General features: G+C 42.4%; 1 protein-coding gene across 1 annotated transcript in view; it reads right to left on the bottom strand.

Annotated features, from left to right (window-relative positions):
- Nucleotides 1-796: 796 nt before the first annotated feature.
- Nucleotides 797-19,883, bottom strand: part of LOC124042075 (receptor-interacting serine/threonine-protein kinase 2-like) — a 23,765-nt gene continuing 4,678 nt past the window's right edge. The window contains exons 4-11 of the mRNA XM_046360398.1: nucleotides 19,330-19,487; nucleotides 15,109-15,158; nucleotides 14,631-14,792; nucleotides 14,101-14,186; nucleotides 13,335-13,442; nucleotides 10,814-10,910; nucleotides 10,358-10,573; nucleotides 797-5,323 (exon numbers count right to left, since the gene is read on the bottom strand). Of these exons, the coding sequence (XP_046216354.1) occupies nucleotides 4,938-5,323; nucleotides 10,358-10,573; nucleotides 10,814-10,910; nucleotides 13,335-13,442; nucleotides 14,101-14,186; nucleotides 14,631-14,792; nucleotides 15,109-15,158; nucleotides 19,330-19,487 (1,263 nt within the window). The 3' untranslated portion in view covers nucleotides 797-4,937. The remainder of the gene's footprint in view (nucleotides 5,324-10,357; nucleotides 10,574-10,813; nucleotides 10,911-13,334; nucleotides 13,443-14,100; nucleotides 14,187-14,630; nucleotides 14,793-15,108; nucleotides 15,159-19,329; nucleotides 19,488-19,883) is intronic.

Here is a 19,883-nt window from a genome sequence, read left to right as displayed (position 1 = left end):
AAAAATATAAACGCAGCAGCGTAGCCTAGTGGTTAGAGCGTTGGACTAGTAACCGGAAGGTTGTGAGTTCAAACCCCTGAGCTGACAAGGTACAAATCTGTCGTTCTGCCCCTGACCAGGCAGTTAACCCACTGTTCCCAGGCCGTCATTGAAAATAAGAATGTGTTCTTAACTGACTTGCCTGGTTAAATAAAGGTAAAAAAATGTAAAAAGTGTTGGCTCCATGTTTCATGAGCTTAAATACAAAGATGCCAGAAACATTCCATATGCACAGAAAGCTTATTTCGCTCAAATTTTGTGCACAAATTTGTTTACATCCCTGTTAGTGAGCACTTCCCCTTTGCCAAGAGAATCCATCCACCTGACAGGTGTGGCATATCAAGAAGCTGATTATAAACAGAATGATCATTACACAGGTGCACCTTGTGCTGGGGACAATAAAAGGCCACTCTAAAATGTGCAGTTTTGTCACAACACAATGCCACAGATGTCTCAAGTTTTTGAACTGCAACTCGGTAAAATCTTTGAAATTGTTGCATGTTGCATTTATATTCAGCATAAATGTCAGTGTGAAAAGGTGTCCCATGGTCTGTTTTTAATCAATGAACTCAATGTACTCCAAACACTGGTGGTAACCAGATGATCCCAATCATTTCTGTAGCCTAGTAAACGATGCCCCCCCCCCTCTGGTATGTTCTATTGCGAACTGTCTGGAGTTTCTGGTTTCCTACTCAAATATATTATACTTATTAAACCTGCAATATGTAAGCAAACACAAATCAGAAAAAAACAGGTGGAAGGATCACACACTTTAATGACACAGCAATAAAGCGTAACAGTATCAAAAACATCATGCAATACATACAGTAAATATTGAATTATACTTCTGCCAAAAGATGCTTCAGTACTACATATTACACAGAGTATACAAAACATTAAGAATACCTGCTATGACAGTCTGACCAGGTGAAAGCTATGATCCCTTACTGATGTCACTAGTTAAATATCCTTCAAAAATCAGTGTGGATGAAGGGGAAGAGACAGGTTAAAGAATGTGTGCCATTCAGAAGGTATTTAAGTGCCTTTGAACGGGGTATGGTAGTAGGTGCCAGGTGCACCGGTTTGTGTCAAGAACTGTAACGCTGCTGGGCTTTTCACACTCAACCGTTTCCTGTATGTATTGAGAATGGTCCACCACCCAAAGGACATCCTGTCAACTTGAAACAACTGTGGGAAGCACTGGAATTAATATGGGCCAGCATCCCCGTGGAATGCTTGGCACATTGTAGTCCATGCCCTGACGATTGAGGCTGTTCTGAGGGCAAAGGGGGGAGAGGGTGCAACTCAATTTTAAGAAGGTGTTCCTAATGTTTGGTATACTCAGTGTACAGGTTATTTAATATTGTTGCTAATGATATGAAGAAAAAATACATAAGTATATGGATAAAACAGAACACTGGCCATGAATATGGCAATGTTGATGGCTGCTTGAAGGAATTCATGTAAACAATGATTTCATCAGACACTTTTCTAACTAACACCTCATGGTTTAGAACTAGGCAAGAGTTCAGCTAAAGATAAATAGAATAGAGCAATAAGACGATTGTTGTACATATACAACATTTTGTCCAAAAGCATATCAAGATGCCTAGGAATGTAAGAAAAATGTAATTTGATAACATCTGGAGTTTTGTGCAAATATGTATGCACACATGACTAAGTCGCTTTGGATAAAAGCGTCTGCTAAATGGCATATATTATTATTATTAAATATCATGTGAGAAAAGAATTGTGGTAAATAATCAAACCTTTTTGAATATATGAGGCACAGTATTGAAAACAAGGCAGTAAAAGTCCAGAGGATTTTGGAAGAGTTTCTCTCCTGGCTGGCTTTGGCTTGCCAGTTGCCACCCTATACCACTGACACAGCACATGTTCTAATTCAACAAAAGCTGATAAACTTACAAAGAGCACCCTCATGATGGGGGCAAACAATGAACATAGTTTATTCTGCAGTACAAATAAAATAAAAATAGATAAGAACACCTCGATTAATAAATAAAAAACACACTAAAAACCCTCAGCCAGTGCTCTTCAATTTTGAAGGGTCACAATTGTGGGGGCACAGACCCTAGGTAATGATACTTAGCCACAGTGCCTCCAGAACTCATTTAAGGAAGTGCTTTGACGGTAAGGCTTCTAGAAACTACACGTCTCTGATTTAGTGGCGCTCTTGGTTCCCTATGTGGAGACATTGCATGCACACATCACTAACAGAGAGAAACAGAAACGATGGTGAGGTAACTACGGGAAAAGTTGTTTTTAATCAGGAAATTGCTTAACTACAGTGTATTTTGGCACTTAGTCATTTCTGGATATGTATTAGAAGAGAGATCCAAGGTGAGAAACAGTCGTAACACAGGGTCCCTGCTGAGGCTTCTACAGGCGATAGTGTGCATTGTTGACAGCTAGCTATAGCGCCAAGATTGAGGGTACATTGTAGCTAGCTAGTTATAGCGCTCAGATTTAGTTGGCCCTTATGCTTGCTCCAACTACAACCTCAAGGCTGAGAATGACCATCTACCTAGAGCAGATAGTTACATTTGACTGTGACTTTAACTTTTTAATTACTTTATGGTATATAGATTTAATTTGTATAAAAGCTATAGTATGATTTAATTTCCAGTCATGTGTCCCAGGAAGTGCCCTTTGCTACTCGAGACCTGTCATGTGCTGACAAAACTAAGGATAGATCACTGAATGAAATATGAAGTCCATGCAATTCATGAAGTGCTTCAGTGTTCTACGTAAAAACAGTTTGCTTTGGCCCACTTTAGACAAACGTACACCAGTCTCTTCATTGTGTGTGTCACTGGCGTCTTCTTCTGTGACCGGTTTCTACTGTAGGGATCCCCCTCCCCTGGCCTAAAGCACTGGATGATGGAAACTTTAGGTGGGAAAAAACAGCTCTGACTGACTCTACTTCAGCATCACACACCCAGAGTGCCACAATCTGAGGCTGAATGTTTTTTGCCAAAGTGCAGGATAACCAATCACAGCTCTAAGCTGCTGAGAGACATGTTACTATATTTAGCACTTGGCTCAATGACTAAACCCTGCTCTGCTCTATCCATTCACTGGTCTTGTACCAAAACATGTAGAGCAAACAGAGATTTGTATAAGTATGGGCCATGACCTCTATCGCAAAAAAACATGTCTACAAAAACCACCCATAACAGAGACCATTGAGTCCAAGGACAATACCAAAATAGCTACAGACAGATCCTGGTACACTCTGATCTACATTAGCTACAGGACCTTATTTTCTGCTTTCTGGCTACAGTGTTATTGTGTCTGTCACCATATGTAAACTTGTCAAGACGAAGACTAAGGATTAACTCTACAGTAGCGACATCTACACACCAAACCTAAATCCACTGACTTGGCCCATCCTATGTCAATGTCAACGCAAGCTCCTTTATAAGATAAATAAAATCCGTCTTGAAAAGGCAGTTGTAAAAAATAAAATAAAAACAATGTAAGATACAAAGCTACAGTAACTTCAAAATGGCAGAAGTCCAGTCGAGTATCTTATCAGACCTGGAGAGAGAGATATATATATATATATAAAAAAAAGAAGAAAAAAAAAAAAAGAGGGAGATCTGGACCCGAACAGACCCGAGAACAACCAGACGTAGACCGGACCCATACCTTAAGGGGTCAGGGTCTAGACCAGATTGTACCAGAGTGACAAATTTATGTTAATCAGCCAAGGTCATCTTCCGGCTAATAGATAGGTCTTTATATATGTTGGCTCTCCATAAGTCAATAGATTCACCTTATTAGCGTAAAAGAAAACATTTTTAGGTAATGCAGAGACGTGGTCAGATCCATTCATGTCCACTCTGGTCTATCAGCTGTAGTTACATAGACCCGGATCAGAGGGTCAACTACAGAATTTCAGTCACAGTAATTGGGTCCCACCCAGACCCATATAGTCTAGACCCTTCAAACTCAACTTCGGACCTCGAAGCCAGTCCCACTATCTTTTTTCATTGTTCCCCCTTAAATCAGGGACCGATTTAGACCTGGAACACCAGGTGGGTGAAATTAATGACCAGGTATAACTGAAAACCAGCAGGCTCTGGACCTCGTAGTGTAAGAGCTCAATACCCCTGTTCTAGAATGTCCACTCAAAAGAGTGAAATCAGAGCCTTAGATCAGTATGATGTTATACAGTCTCTCTCTGGATATATAGTATGTCTCTGGATATAACCATTCAGTGCAAAGGGGGGACAACAATAACAGAAAGATGCATAGAAGCAGAACTCAGGCCCATACCCCGATCACTCAGAATATAGGGAATGCTTCAAGAGAACGAGATGATTTACCTGTCAAATTACATAAAATCCATAATATAATTCTTCAAAGCCTGGATTAAATTCTATCAGGTTTTTGATTATGATTGCTAATCCCAACCAGTTCTCTGCTTTCAGAGAACAGGTGAAATTTAGTGAATACTGGTTGTTTTTCCAAAAGGCATCTTTACCTTCAAGTTCTTAAGTACAACTTCTAGGCACCTTCAGTTCAATGAACAGTAGCAACAGAGAATGTCCTGTGTGAGTGGGCAGGAAAGTAGGTACCACAATGAGCAATATGAAACGACAGCTGGGCTTGACCCTACCACACTAAATTCAAAGTTCACAGTCAAAACCCAGGGTCGCATTCACTAGTGCACACCGTAGCAAAACAATGTGCAAAGGAAAACAAGTGTCTTATTGGACAAGTTTAGGTAGTCCCTCCCTGTTTCAGTTAGTTTTCTTCCATTTGGTGCCTAATGAATATAACCCAGGACTAACAGACCATAGAGGCTTCTTCCACTACCTAGCTCAGAGCTAAAAGTCTTGGAACAGTTTAGTCTCTGGTCTAGTTCTGTTCTAGTATTTCCTAGGGTTGTTGTAGGACAGAGAGAGTGGGGGTGCACTGGGGCTTGGCACGGCCACAGGGGAGCTGAGCTCTGGGGGGTACGGCTGTAGGCCCATTTGCTTGTTGTCCTGGAGCTTGCGGACCACCACGCGGCAGAAGTCCTCGCTGTGGCGGTGGCAGGTGTCAAGGAGCTGGCGGACCTTGGCGGTACGCGTGGCCCGGTTCACCACCAGCTCGTAGTCCTCGAGCATCAGGAGAGAGCGAGCCAGCAGGGCATCCAGGCTCTGGTTCAGACAGGCCTCCGTCATCTGGGAAACGATATCCTCGCGCCGCACTGCGATCCAGCGCGCCACAGGGCCCAGCGTTGGGTCGGGGGGATCCGAAGATGGGTTAAAGTCTGGAGGGTTTGGGTAAAGCCAAAGTAGGTATTAGATTAGCAGTGATATAAATAATTGGAACAGTAGTGGCCTGAGAACAGCACTGAGGAACATGAAAACATATCTTAGATAGCCTTCCTAATATTTAGTTGCCACCCCCTTTGCCTTCAGAACAGCCTCAAATTCTCTACAAACTGTTGAAAGCGTTTCACAGGGCCCATGTTGACTGCGATGCTTCCCACAGTTGTGTCAAGTTGGCTTGATGTCCTTTGGGTGGTGGACCATTCTTGACACACACGGGAAACTGTTGAGTGTGAAAAACCCAGCAGCATTGCAGTTCTTGACGCACTCAAACCGGTGCGCCTGGCATCTACTACCATACCCCGTTCAAAAGGCACTTCAATATTTTGTCTTGTCCATTTACCCTCTGAATGGCTAGCTGGCTGGCACACACATACACAATCTATGAAAGGCTTAATTTTTGTTTTACATGTCTCCTCCCCTTCATCTACACTGATTGAAGTAGATTTAACAAGTGACATCAACAAGGATCAGTGTTCCAAATATACAGTACCAGTCAAAAGTGGGGACACACCTACTCATTCAAGGGTTTTTCTTTGACTATTTTCTAAATTGTAGAATAATAGTGAAGACATCAACACTATGAAATTAAACATGGAATCTTGTAGTAACCAAAAACAAAAGTTGAATCAAAATATATTTTATATTTGAGATTCTTCAAAGTAGCCACCCTTTGCCTTGACAGCTTTGAACACTATAGGCATTCTCTCAACCAGCTTCATGAGGTAGTCACTTGCATTTAATATTAACAGGTATGTCTTGTTAAAAGTTCATTTGTGGAATCTCTTTCATTCTTAATGTGTTGGAGCCAATCAGTTGTGTTGTGACAAGGTAGGGGTGGTATACAGAAGATGGCCCTATTTGGTAAAAGACCAAGTCCATATTATGGCAAGAACAGCTGAAATAACCAGAGAAACGACAGTCCATCATTACTTAAAAGACAGGTCAGTCAATACTGAAAATTTCAAGAAGTTTCTTCCAAGTGAAGTCGTAAAAACCAACAAGCGCTATGATGAAACTGTCTCTCATGAGGACCACCACAGGAAAGGAAGACCCGGAGCTACCTCTGCCGCAGAGGATAAGTTCATTAGAGTTACCAGCCTCAGAAATTGCAGCCCAAATAAATGCTTCAGAGTTCAAGTAACAGACACATCTCAACATCAACTGTTCAGAGACTGTGTGAATCAGGCCTGCAAATAAACCACTACTAAATGACACCAAGAAGAAGAAGAGACTTGCTTGGGCCAAGAAATACGAGCAATGGACATTAGACCGGTGGAAATCTGTCCATGGTCTGATGAGTCCAACTTTGAGATGTTTGGTTCCAATCGCAGTGTCATTGTGAGACCCAGAGTAGGTGAACGGATGATCTCCGCATGTGTGGTTCCCACCGTGAAGCATTGAGGCAGTGGTGTGGTGGTGCTTTACTGGTGACACTGTCAGTGATTTATTTAGAATTCAAGGCACACTTAACCAGCAAGGCTACCACAGCATTCTGCAGCAATACACCAGCCCATCTGGTTTGTGCCTTGTCCTGTTGAAAAACAAATGATAGTGGGACTATGACTCAACTCACCTCCAGGATGTTTGACCAAGAAGGAGGGCTATTTAACCAAGGAGGAGGGCTATTTGACCAAGGAGGAGGGCTATTTGACCAAGGAGGAGGGCTATTTGACCAAGGAGGAGGGCTATTTGACCAAGGAGGAGAGTGATTGGAGGCCAGGTCATCTGATGCAGCACTCAATCACCCGACCTCAACCCAATTAAGATGGTTTGGGATGAGTTGGACCGCAGAGTGAAGGAAAAGCAGCCAACAAGTGCTCAGCATATGCGGGAAATCCTTCATAACTGTTGGAAAAGCATTCCAGGTGAAGCTAGTTGAAAGAATGCCAAGAGTGTGCAAAGTGGTCATCAAGGCAAAAGGTGGTTACTTTGAAGAATCTCAAATATAAAATATATTTTGATTTGTTTAACACTTTTTTGGTTCCTACATGATTCTATAGTTTTGATGTCTTCACTATTCTACAATGTAGAAAATTGTACAAATAAAGAAACTCTTGAATGAGTAGCTGTGTCCAAACCTTTACTGTATGTATGTACAAAAGTATGTCGACACCCTTCAAATTAGTGGATTGGGCTATTTCCACCACACCCATTGCTGACAAGCGTCTAAAATCGAGCACACAGCCATGCAATCTCCATAGACAAACATTACAAGCATACACAGTGCCTTCGGAAAGTATTCTAAATCCTTGACTTTTTCCACATTGTTACCAGCCTTATTCTAAAATGGATTATATAAACAAACAAAAATCCTCAGCAAACTACACACAATACCCCATAATGACAAAGTGAAAACAGATTTAGACATTTTTGCACATTAACAAAAAATTTAACAGAAATATCATATTTACATACAGTTGAAGACAGAAGTTTACATACACCTTAACCAAATACATTTAAACCGAGTTTTTCCACAATTCCTGTCATTTACTCCTAGTAAACATTCCCTGTCTTAGGTCAGTTAGGATCAGCACTTTATTTTAAGAATGTGAAATGTCAGAATAATAGTACAGAGAATGATTGATTTCAGCTTTTATTTCTTTCATCATATTCTCAGTGGGTCAGAAGTTTACATATACACAATTAGTATTTGGTAGCATTGCCTTTAAATTGTTTAACTTGTTTTGGGGTCACATTTTTTGGGTAGCCTTCCTCAAGCTTTCCACAATAAGTTGGGTGAATTTTCGCCCATTCCTCCTGACAGAGCTGGTGTAACTGAGTCAGGTTTGTAGGCCTCCTTGCTCGCAAACACTTTTTCAGTTCTGCCCACAAATGTTCTATAGGATTGAGGTCAGGGCTTTGTGATGGCCACTCCAATACCTTGACTGTGTTGTCCTTAGGCCATTTTTCTACAACTTTGGAAGTATGCTTGGGGTCACTGTCCATTTGGAAGACCCATTTGTGACCAAGCTTTAACTTCCTGACTGATGTCTTGACACGTTGCTTCTATATATCCACGTAAATTTTCCTTCCTCATCTTGCCATTTATTTTGTGAAGTGCACCAGTCCCTCCACCAGTCCCTCCTGCAGAAATGCACCCCCACAACATGATGCTGCCACCCCCGTTCTTCACGGTTGGGATGGAGTTCTTTGGCTTGCAAGCCTCCCCCTTTTTCCTCCAAACATAACGATGGTCATTATGGGCAAACAGTTCTATTTTTGTTTCATCAGACGAGAGGACATTTCTCCAAAAAGTACAATCTTTGTCCCCATGTGCAGTTGCAAACCGTATTCTGGCTTTTTTATGGAGGTTTTAGAGCAGTGGCTTCTTCCTTGTGGAGCGACCTTTCAGGTTATGTTGATATAGGACTCGTTTTACCGTGGACAAAGATACTTTTGTACCCGTTTCCTCCAGCATCATCACAAGGTCCTTTGCTGTTGTTCTGGGATTGATTTGCACTTTTTGCACCAAAGTAAGTTCATCTCTAGGAGACAGAACGCGTCTCCTTCCTGAGCGGTATGACGGCTGCGTGGTCCCATGGTGTTTATACTTGCGTACTATTGTTTGTACAGATGAACGTGGTACCTTCAGGCGTTTGGAAATTGCTTCCAAGAATGAACCAGACTTGTAGGTCTACAATATTTTTTCTGAGGTCTTGGCTGATTTCTTTTGATTTCCCCATGATGTCAAACAAAGAGGCAATGAGTTTGAAGGTAGGCCTTGAAATACATCCACAATTACACCAATTGATCCAAATCATGTCACTTACCCTATCAGAAGCTTCAAAAGCCATATAATTTTCTGGAATTTTCCAAGCTGTTTAAAGGAACAGTCAACTTAGTATTTAAACTTCTGACCCACTGGAATTATGATAGTGAATTATAAGGGAAATAATCTGTCTGTAAACAATTGCTGGAAAAATGACTTGTGTCATGCACAAAGTAGATGTCCTAACAGACTTGCCACAACCATAGTTAGTTAACAAGAAATTTGTAGAGTGGTTGAAAAATGGGTTTTAATGACTCCAACCTAAGTGCATGTAAACTTCCGACTTCAACTGCAAGTATTCAGACCCTTTGCTATGAGACTCGAAATTGAGCTCAGGTGCATCCGGTTTCCATTGATCATCCTTGAGATGTTTCTACAACTTGATTGGACTCCCCAAATACAAGTGTGCCAAGCTTGTAGCGTCATACGCAAGAACACACCTGCGGTAGGCTTGATCACCAACAACAACAAGACAGCATTTGGGAGGTCAGAGACCTGGCCATGTGGTGCCATGACAACAACCTCTTTCTCAACGTGATCAAGGCTAAGGAGAGGATTGTGGACTACAGGAAAAGGAGGACCGAGCATGTCCCCATTCTCATCGACGGGGCTGTAATGGAGCAGGTTGAGAGCTTCCTGTACCGGTACCACCTGTATATGGCCTCGCTATTGTTATCTTACTGCAGCTCTTTAATTATTTGTTACTTCATTTCTTTTTTGTGGATGTATTTTTCTTAAAACTGCATTGTTGGTTAATGGCTTGTGAGTAAGCACTTCACTGTAAGGTCTACACCAGTTGTATTCGGCACAAGTGACAAATAAAATTTGATTTGAAGAAGAGGCTATAATAGCTGCCAAAGGTGCTTCAGCAAAGTATTGAGTAAAGGGTTTGAATACTTATGTAAATATGATCGTTTTAAAATGCTTATATATATATATATATATATAAAAACATTTTAAAACAATGATCAGATACATTTGCAAGCATTTCTAAAAATGCTTGGTCATTATGGGGTATTGTGTGTAGATTGATGAGGGTAAAACACCATTTAATCCATTTTAGAATAAGGCTGTAACATAACCAAATGTGGAAAAAGGTAAGGGGTCTGAATATGTTTTACAGTAGCTAGGTAGGTAGTGAGACTAGGAGTTTAATGTTAGTCGTGTCATGTGATTTCATTTGGAACTTTAACTATGTTACCTGGCTGGGGTTGGTATTGCTGTGGCTTCAGGGTGAGGTTGTCCAGGTAAGTCACACACTCTGTTTCAGGCAGATCTGGTTTGAGGGGAATGTTGAGCTCATCCATGGGCCTGGCGCTCTGGGGGTAGTTGTTGAGGTTGTTGTCCCCTTGGCTGTGCTCTCTGAGGGGCTGCGGAGGCTCCAGTGTATGGGGCATGAACAACGAGGGGGACACTTCTAGGAGAGGGTGGGTGGAGGGGGGCGACAAGGAGAGGTGGGTGTCAACAGAGGAGGCTTTTCTCCAGGGAGGAAGTTCCTCCTCATTAATTAAATAAATTATTTGAGGGAGAAGAGAGAACTGGGTATTCAACGCAGAAACAGACTAGTACTCAGGAAACTCGCCATTTCCCTTCAGGGCAAAAAGTTAACTGTCAATCACAACTGTCAATCACAGTCTAGGAAAGTTGGCGGATTTACCTTTAGAAGGCGGAGCATTGGTGCTAGTGAGGGAGCTTGGTTGGGAGATGTCCGTGTCCTGGGAGGAGCAAGAACCAGAGCCAGAGGTGGAGCTTCCCTATGGCAGTGACAGAGCATGTTAAAAACATACACCGGAGTGTTCTACATAACAGTAAACTGGCCCTAAAAGAACAGATATACAGCTCTGGAAAAAAATAAAAGACCATTGCAAAATAATCAGTTTCTCTGGCTGTACCATTTAAAGTATGTGTTTGGTTAAAATTAACTACTAACATTTCTCCCAAATGCCAAATAAAAATATTGTAATTTAGAGCATTTATTTACAGAAAATTACAACTGGTCAATGTTGTCAGTAGTTTATAGAATAAAACAAAAATACAGTGCCTTCAGGAAGTATTTCGGCTGTTGGTTGACAAATTTTCTTGTCAAGTGGTCGCAAATATATATATTTTTTCATGGCACATAAGACACCTGTGTGATTCGTGCCTGGACTAATCCATTGCGGAGGCGGCACAGGCCATCACTCTCAGACAGGCATCGGCAACACAAGGCATGCGTGCCATGAGGGTATTTGCCTTGGCACGCCAAGCAATTCGATAAAAAAAAGTGAAATTGCATTGGTTTTCCATAGATGGCTACTGCTTTGAACCTGCCACAGTTCATGAGAATATTCCTTAGGCCTATAGTATGTGAAGATAATTTGTCTTGGGTATAATTTTAAATGTTGAGTCAAGAAAACTTCATTGTGTAAATTGTTTGCCCACTGATAGACACTAACTATCAATTCCCCATTACATTCAATATATCATTAATCCCAATCATTTCTAATCTACAATGTTTGTTATGGTAAATTCTGATAATGCATTCAATATATTAGTATTAGAGTGGACACGTTGTTTGCAGAGCTCACAACCTGGGACGGCAGGGTAGCCTGGTGGTTAGAGAGTTGGACTAGTAACCGGAAGGTTGCAAGTTCAAACCCCCGAGCTGACAAGGTACAAATCTGTCGTTCTGCCCCTGAACAGGCAGTCATTGAAAATAAGAATTTGTTCTTAACTGACTTGCCTAGTTAAATAAAGGTAAAATTACACTTATGAGAAACAAGTTCTGCCAATTAATTCATTGTCTTTTGTTTGGAGCGCTCCTGTCAATGTTGAGTAAGGACCCGATTACGCATAGAAGTAGGCCTAGGCTACCTGGCCTAGGCGCAAATGTAAAAACTTGCCCATTTAGGGATGTCTGATAGTATTAACTTACCATAACTTACCAGTGGAGCTACTCAAAATAATTATTTAAATCAAGTAAACAAAGTCTGTTTTTTACATCCATTGAGAATGACAATAGCTCCTCAATGTATTTGTCAAATCTTTCCAGCCCTCTCCCTTTTGAGAACCACCGAGCCTCGGCGCGAATGGAAAAAATGTCATGCTCTGATCCAGTGGAAACCTGATTATTTCTCAACTTTGCGCAAATACAGATGTCTGTCCGGATCTCACTGGCGTGGGAAACAGAGCTCAGAATAGTTGATACAATGTTGCTAGCGCGAGCATCAGGCCTGACAGTTGATACAATGTTGCTAGCGCGAGCATCAGGCCTGACAGTTGATACAATGTTGCTAGCGCGAGCATCAGGCCTGACAGTTGATACAATGTTGCTAGCGCGAGCATCAGGCCTGACAGTTGATACAATGTTGCTAGCATCAGGCCTGAGTTGCATCAGGCCTGACAGTTGATACAATGTTGCTAGCGCGAGCATCAGGCCTGACAGTTGATACAATGTTGCTAGCGCGAGCATCAGGCCTGACAGTTGATACAATGTTGCTAGCGCGAGCATCAGGCCTGACAGTTGATACAATGTTGCAGCGCGAGCATCAGGCCTGACAGTTGATACAATGTTGCTAGCGCGAGCATCAGGCCTGACAGTTGATACAATGTTGCTAGCGCGAGCATCAGGCCTGACAGTTGATACAATGTTGCTAGCGCGAGCATCAGGCCTGACAGTTGATACAATGTTGCTAGCGCGAGCATCAGGCCTGACAGTTGATACAATGTTGCTAGCGCGAGCATCAGGCCTGACAGTTGCAATGTTGCTAGCGCGAGCATCAGGCCTGACAGTTGATCATCAGGCCTGACAGTTGATACAATGTTGCTAGCGCGAGCATCAGGCCTGACAGTTGATACAATGTTGCTAGCGCGAGCATCAGGCCTGACAGTTGATACGATTCACTTTCATGTTCGTTGTTGACAGGCGGAGTAGATAGATGAATGTGATTGAAGAACATGAACAAACTGCCACATTTGTGCATCTTAATTATTTCATCAAACAGTGCCCCCTTAAAGCATCAGACAAGCTCTGTGCCAATAGTTTATTTTATTAATAAACACATAGGGTGTGTCTACATAATGAAAAATACACGTTCTAAAATGTTGACCTATCAACTGGTAAAACTTTTTTTTTTAAAAGAGGACTCTCGGTTGACCCAAAAAACGTTTTGCCGGGGACAGCCGGTCATTATACTCACTGGCCAGGGACTGGGGTTGTTCTTCAGAATGTTCAGAGACTTCTCCTCTTCCCTCCCCCTCTCACACACCATGGGTGTGGCAGAGTAACAGCTTGCCCGCCTCATCAGCTAGAGAAAGAGAATGTATGCTGCTTTATAAACTGGGTGGTTTGAACCCAGAATGCTGATTAGCTGACAGCCATGGTATATCAGACCGTATACCACAGGTATGACAAAACATTTATTTTTACTGCTCCAATTACGTTGGTAACAGTTTATAATAGCAATAAGACACCTCGGAGATTTGTGGTATTATGACCAATATACCATGGCTATGGGCTATATCCAGGCACTCTGTGATATGTCGTGCATTAGAACAGCCCTTAGCCATGGTATATTGGCCATATACCACACCTCCTCATACCTTATTGCTTAAAAATAAACTGTTGCAAATCATTGTGTGCATTTCTTTCCACGTTAAACAGTGAATAAGGAAGTGAAAGTAGGGTTTGGATTATTTCTACCAAAATGTGAAGTCATACATTTGTCTCTCTGTTCGTCATTTGTCAAGTCATCCATCTCACGACATTTCAATGAGTCACGATGCGCCAAACCCTGGTCAAGTCTGAAGTCATCAACAGAACTAAAACATTTAACAATACACAGTGAGGTCATATGAGCCTGGGGATGAGGTTACTTGAGTCATAGTGAATGACTTGGGACTGTACGTTTCCTGCCAAACCTTTTCCTTTTGACCTGTGTACTGGACAATCTCGCACTGACTGACCTTTGACTTCTTGACCTCCAGCACGGCCTCCAGGATGTTGATTTCATCGAACCTCCTCAGCATTGGCTCCAGCTCCATCACACACTCTGCACAAGACAAGTAGAGACGGTTTTGGCTCTATAGTTTTTAGGGACAAATGTATACTTGCAACACCTACATAGATAATACATTGACATCAATGTATTAATTGTACAAAACATTGAGTTAGGTATATTGATCTTACGGGAGGTTTCTGTGCCAAGTAACAAGATAAGGTTAGAATGGCATCTGTCTGAGTCAGTAAAGGTTACTGGGAGTTAAGATGAAAGGTGAGGGGTGATCTCTTACTGAGAAGAAAGAGGTATTTGTTGGCTGTGAGTAGAAGTCCCCCTTAGGCACAGATCCAGAATCAGCTTATTTTTCCCAAATCCTAACCATAAACATTTGTGTCAGGAAAGCGCCAAACTGTTCTGAGATCTACGTCTAGGGGCAACTTCAGCCTATGTGAAGGTAACGAGTTGAGGTCAAAGGTTAGAGGTCATGTCTCTTACGGAGGAAGGATTGCCGTTCGTCGGGGTTAGCGGTCCAGCCGAAAGTCATGAGGTTGATGAGTGTCTCCCTGCTGGGGATGTCCCCTGGCAGACAGTCCAGGCCTGTTTCCGGACGTGCCCCCCGCAGCACGCTGAACATGATCTGCATGGGGTTGGTCGCCTCTGTACAGAAATACAAAATGCTCACTCAGTTTAAAAAAAACTTCTGAATGAAGATTTAATATCACTTGCGTCTGGAAATCCCACCGCTATTTTCGAGCTTGCAGAGGACCATAAATGTTAACTCATGAGTTTGGCATATGTCACTGACAAGAAACAGTAAGGTCATGAGGCTAATCTAACGTGTATGTATAGCTGACATTTATTTTGAATGAGGTTATATGATTCCATAAAAGTGAAGTTATTAACATCCATAAAAACACATTGCTTTTACAAACATTCTATACTGCATTCCAACAACATCTAAACCTTAAATTACCTTCAAATGGTATCCTCCTGGCCAGCACCTCCCACATAATGATTGCGTAACTAAAATGGGAACATAAAAAATAAAAAAAGCTTTATGTGACCCACAGTTAGAATAGCAGCCTCTGGGGAGAAAAATAAATATTGATGTCAGATGAGCATTCTCCTCAAATGGATGTCTAATACTAAGAGTCAGTCATGAATCTCATTTCCTCAGTCGTACACAAAAGGACAATACACTTCCCAGTGGAGGCATGACTCAGTCATCATGACAGTCTACTGCCCAAAAGCCCCAGTGAATCAGTCAGAGGTTAGGGGAACTTGAAGGGCTAGTCTCATATCTCTTTTCAGCATTTCCTTTTGTGACATCTTCACTGAAACAAGGGGTTCCTTTAAGGGGGTGTTCATCTAGAAAGGGCAAGCACCTTAGAGACGCTCACTGAGATCAATGAAATTGAAACTTAACAAAGTACTTCACCGTTTGCTTCGGGAGGAATGTGGATTGATTTACCGAAGGCTAAATACTACACTTGCCTTGAAATACAATCTTCTATTAAATAGCAACTAAACATGATAAGCAACTTCTCCTTTTGAAACCGGCCTGTGGCATCGATAGGAGTCAGACATTTATTCTAGGGGTCAAAATTGACTACAAAGTTTAAAATAGGATAATTTGTCATAGTCAGTCTCGTCCAAAACTGAGATCTGCGAGATATTTAAGAAATAATGGTAGGTCATGTAATTAAGGGTACCGTAACAGTTTATTTCAATCCTGCCCACAGCACCCAAGTAATCATCAATTCGGAAAGCAGCTGCATGCAACCCAATTATAATGCCCATGGTACATTTTATTTGACATCTATGGGGTTAGTTAGGGACCATTCAGTAAATTACATAATGTACATGGGACAATATTTTTTAAAATGTCAATAGCTCCAAATTTCAATTACTTAAAAACCTCAAACCAACTAAATTGTAGAAATCCATATACAAATATTGTTCCATTTACATTGTGCAATTTATTGACGGTCCTTAACTAGCCCCACAGACAGGCAATCCAAAGTCAAACCAACTTTGCCACGAACGCACACCGGCCGGCTGAAGCTAATTGGCGAAAGAAGTTGGCTAGCTTGCTACATTAGCTAGTTTAGGCTACTTCCAGACACAAGACCTGGTTAAACTGTTTCAAGTTATCTAAAAAGGGTGATGTACTAATTAACTGTGTACCATTTTGGCATAGTGAAGTACAAATGCTTCTCACATTCGCACACACAAAACCCCATTCGCAGTTTCATTTCTTACTGAAGATAATTGAAACAGAGGCTAAAATCAGGAAGTTCAGCCCCCTTTAAAGTTGTGAAAAATGACACTTCTGCCTACTCCCTTTGAAAAATGATACGCAAGGAATGTTGTAGAAACTAATTGTGTATTTGAGGTAGATCCCCACAGAAATATGTTTGTGTGGGTGTGTTGGGAGTGTCAGTTTAGTATGTGTGGGTCCAGTAAGTGTGCATAGAGCCAGTGAAAGAGAGTCTGTGCATTAAAAAAAAAACGGTCAATGCAAATAGTCCGGGTAGCCATTTGATGAAGTGTTCAGCGATCTTATGGCTTGTGGGTACAAGCTGTTCATGAACCTTTCGGTCCCAAACGTGACGCTCTGGTACCGCTTGCCGTGCTGTATCAGAGAGAACAGTCTATGACTAGGGTGGCTGGAGTGTTTGACAACTTTTGGGGAATTCCTCTGACACCGCCTGGTATCGAGGTCCTGGAAGATAGGGAGCTCTGCCCCAGGGATGTACTGGGCCGTGCACACTACCTTCTGTAGCGTCTTATTGTCGGATGCCAAGCAGTTGCCATACCAAGTGGTGATGCAGCAAATCAAGATGCTTTCAATGGTGTAACTGTAGAACTTTGAGGATCTGAGGGCCAAATCTTTTCAGTCTCCTGAGGGGGAAAATAGGCTTTGTCGTGCCCTATTAATGTTGGTTGGTGTATTTGGACCATGATAGGTGATGTGGACATCGAGGAACTTGAAGTTCTCGACCCACTCCACTACAGCCCAGTCGATGTGAATGGAGGCATGCTCGGCCCTTCCGTTTCCTGAAGAGCACGATCAGCTCTTTTGTCTTGCTGACATTGAGGGAGGTTTTTCTCCTGGCACCATACTACCAGGTCTCTGACCACCTCCGTATAGTCTGTCTCACGTTTGTCAGTGATCAGGCCTACCACCGGTGTCGTCAGCAAACTTGATGGTGTTGGAGTCATGCGCAGATACAGTCATGGGTGAACAGGGAGTACAGGAGGGGACTAGGCACGCACCCGAGACACTCGATTTGAGGGTCAGCATGGTAGATGTTTCCTACCCACACCACCAGGGGGCAGCCCATGAGCAAGTCCAGAATCCATTTGCAGAGGGAGGTTTTTAGTCCCAAGGTCCTTAGCTTAGTGAGGAGCTTGAAGGGCACTATGGTGTTGAACGCTGAGCTGTAGTCAATGAAAAGCATTCTCATGGAGGTGTTCTTGTTGTCCAGGTGGGAAAGGCAAGTGTAGAGTTTAATGGGGAGTACCTCCATCTATGGTGGTAGGAGAATTGAAATGGGTCCAGGGTGCCTGGGACGATTGATGTGAGCCACAACTAGCCTTTCAAAGCATGTCATGGCTACAGATGTTGAGTACTATAGGGCGACAGTCATTTAAACAGGTTACCGTGGCAATCTTGGGCACATGGACTATGGTGGTCTGCTTGAAACATGTAGGTAATACAGACTGGGTCAGGGAGATATTGAAAATGTCAGTGAAAACACTTGCCAGCTGGTCAGTGCATGCTCGGAGTATGCATCCTGTTAATCGTTCTGGCCCTGTGGACTTGTGAATGTTAGCCTGCTTAAAAAAGTTCTTATGTCGGCTACAGAGATCTTGATCACACATTCGTCCAAAGCAGCTGGTGCTCTCATGCATGGTTCAGTATTGCTTGCCTCAAACCAAGCATAGAAGGCATTTAGCTTGTCTGATAGGTTGCGTCACTGGGCAGCTCGCTGATAGGTTTCCCTTTGCAAATTGTGATAGTTTGCAAGCCCTGCCACATTCGACGAGTGTCAGAACCGGTGTAATAGGATTCAGTCTTAGTCCTGTATTGACGCTTTGTCTGTTTGATGGTTCGTCAGAGGATATACCGGGATGTCTTATAAGCATCCAGATTGGTGTCCTGCTCCTTGAAAGCGGCAGCCTTTAGCTCAGTGTGGATGTTGCCTGTAATCCATGGCTTCTGGCTGGGATATGTATGTGCGGTCACTGTGGGTGATGATGTCGTTAATGCACTTATTAATGAAGAAGGTGACTGATGGGGTAAACTCCTCAATGCCATTGGATGAATCCTGGAACATATTCCAGTCTGCGCTAGCAAAACAGTCCTGTAGCTTAGCATCCACTTTAAAAAAATGTGTTGTTGTAAAAACTATTGTTAAATAGTATGGCCTACAGCTTATCGTGAGGTATTCTAACTCAGGTGAACAGAACCATGAGACTTCTGTAATATTAGAGATTGTGCACCAGCTGTTGTTAACAGAGACACACACCACCCCCCTTGAGTTTACCCAACTATGCCATTCTGTCTTGCTGATGTATAGAAAAACCTACTAGATTTATATTTTAAATGATTTTGTTCAGCCACGACTGAAAAACATAGGATATTACAGTTCTTCAGATCACCTTGATAGGACAGTCTCGAACAGAGCTCGTCCAATTTATTTTCCAGTGATTGCAGCCTGGTCCGGGATGAGCAATATGTACTTCGCCGCCAACTCATTGAAGTAGAAATCCTCATCCATGCTAAAATGCTGAACAGCTAATAAGTGATGTGTTTCAAGGCTGCTAGTGGTTAGCTAGTAGGGGGAAGCAAGGGGTGGAAAAGGGGCTATGCTAAAAGCCTAAACGCTGTATTGTGATCAAACATTTTTAGCTGATAAAGAATAAAGAAATCACAGGATATGGTCAGATGATAAGTTGGCTTTAGACTTTTTAGAGGCCCTTTAAGATAGTGGTCTGAACCTAGCTACAGTATGTTAATATGATTCATGACTTACAGGTTGCCTGGATGCCATATCACTTTGTGCTTTAGCATAGTGCTCAGTTGTTCATTGTCATGCCATGCCATGCATATAGCAGAGGGGCTGGCTAAAGCACAAACAGATCTGGCCAGGTCCTTTAACTCAAAACCTGGTTCTTGTTGGCTCACCTGTACATATCGTGTTTGGCGTCTGCCCTGCGGCTCTTGGAGGGTTCGTAAGCTTCGGGTGGCATGTAGATGACGGTGCCCCCCATCTCAGGTGGCTTGGATCCTGAGCCTTTACTGATGGACAGCTGACGCCACTTAGACAGGCCAAAATCTGCTATCTGGACACAACAAGGACAACTGGGTTTTGAGAGCAGGATTTTGCAACGAAAAGTGAAAATTCTTATTGGACAGGTAGCACCTCCCTGTTTTCAAACATATTCTCCCTACAAGAAGACAACCCTGAACTTCCAAGGAGACATTGATTATCAGAGACATTCAAATATGTAGGCCTAGGCTATTTCTCAGGGAAATTAAAAAATTATGTTTATTTATACACAACCAAAATGAATCTGGGCCATTACGACTTTAGTCAGTTAAAAGCCTCATTAATACATGAAGCTTAATAGGGGCAGATGAAGATTAGATTGGTTCATGCAGGAGGGTTGAGCTGGATGATGGAGAGCTGATTCATATTTTAATCCTCTCCTGTCCCCGTTTTCAGTATGACCAAACAG

Source organism: Oncorhynchus gorbuscha, linkage group LG08, assembly GCF_021184085.1.
Source record: "Oncorhynchus gorbuscha isolate QuinsamMale2020 ecotype Even-year linkage group LG08, OgorEven_v1.0, whole genome shotgun sequence".
Taxonomy (NCBI): domain Eukaryota; kingdom Metazoa; phylum Chordata; class Actinopteri; order Salmoniformes; family Salmonidae; genus Oncorhynchus; species Oncorhynchus gorbuscha.
Note: the sequence above shows the minus strand (reverse complement) of the source record. Positions and strands in the feature narration are given on the sequence as shown.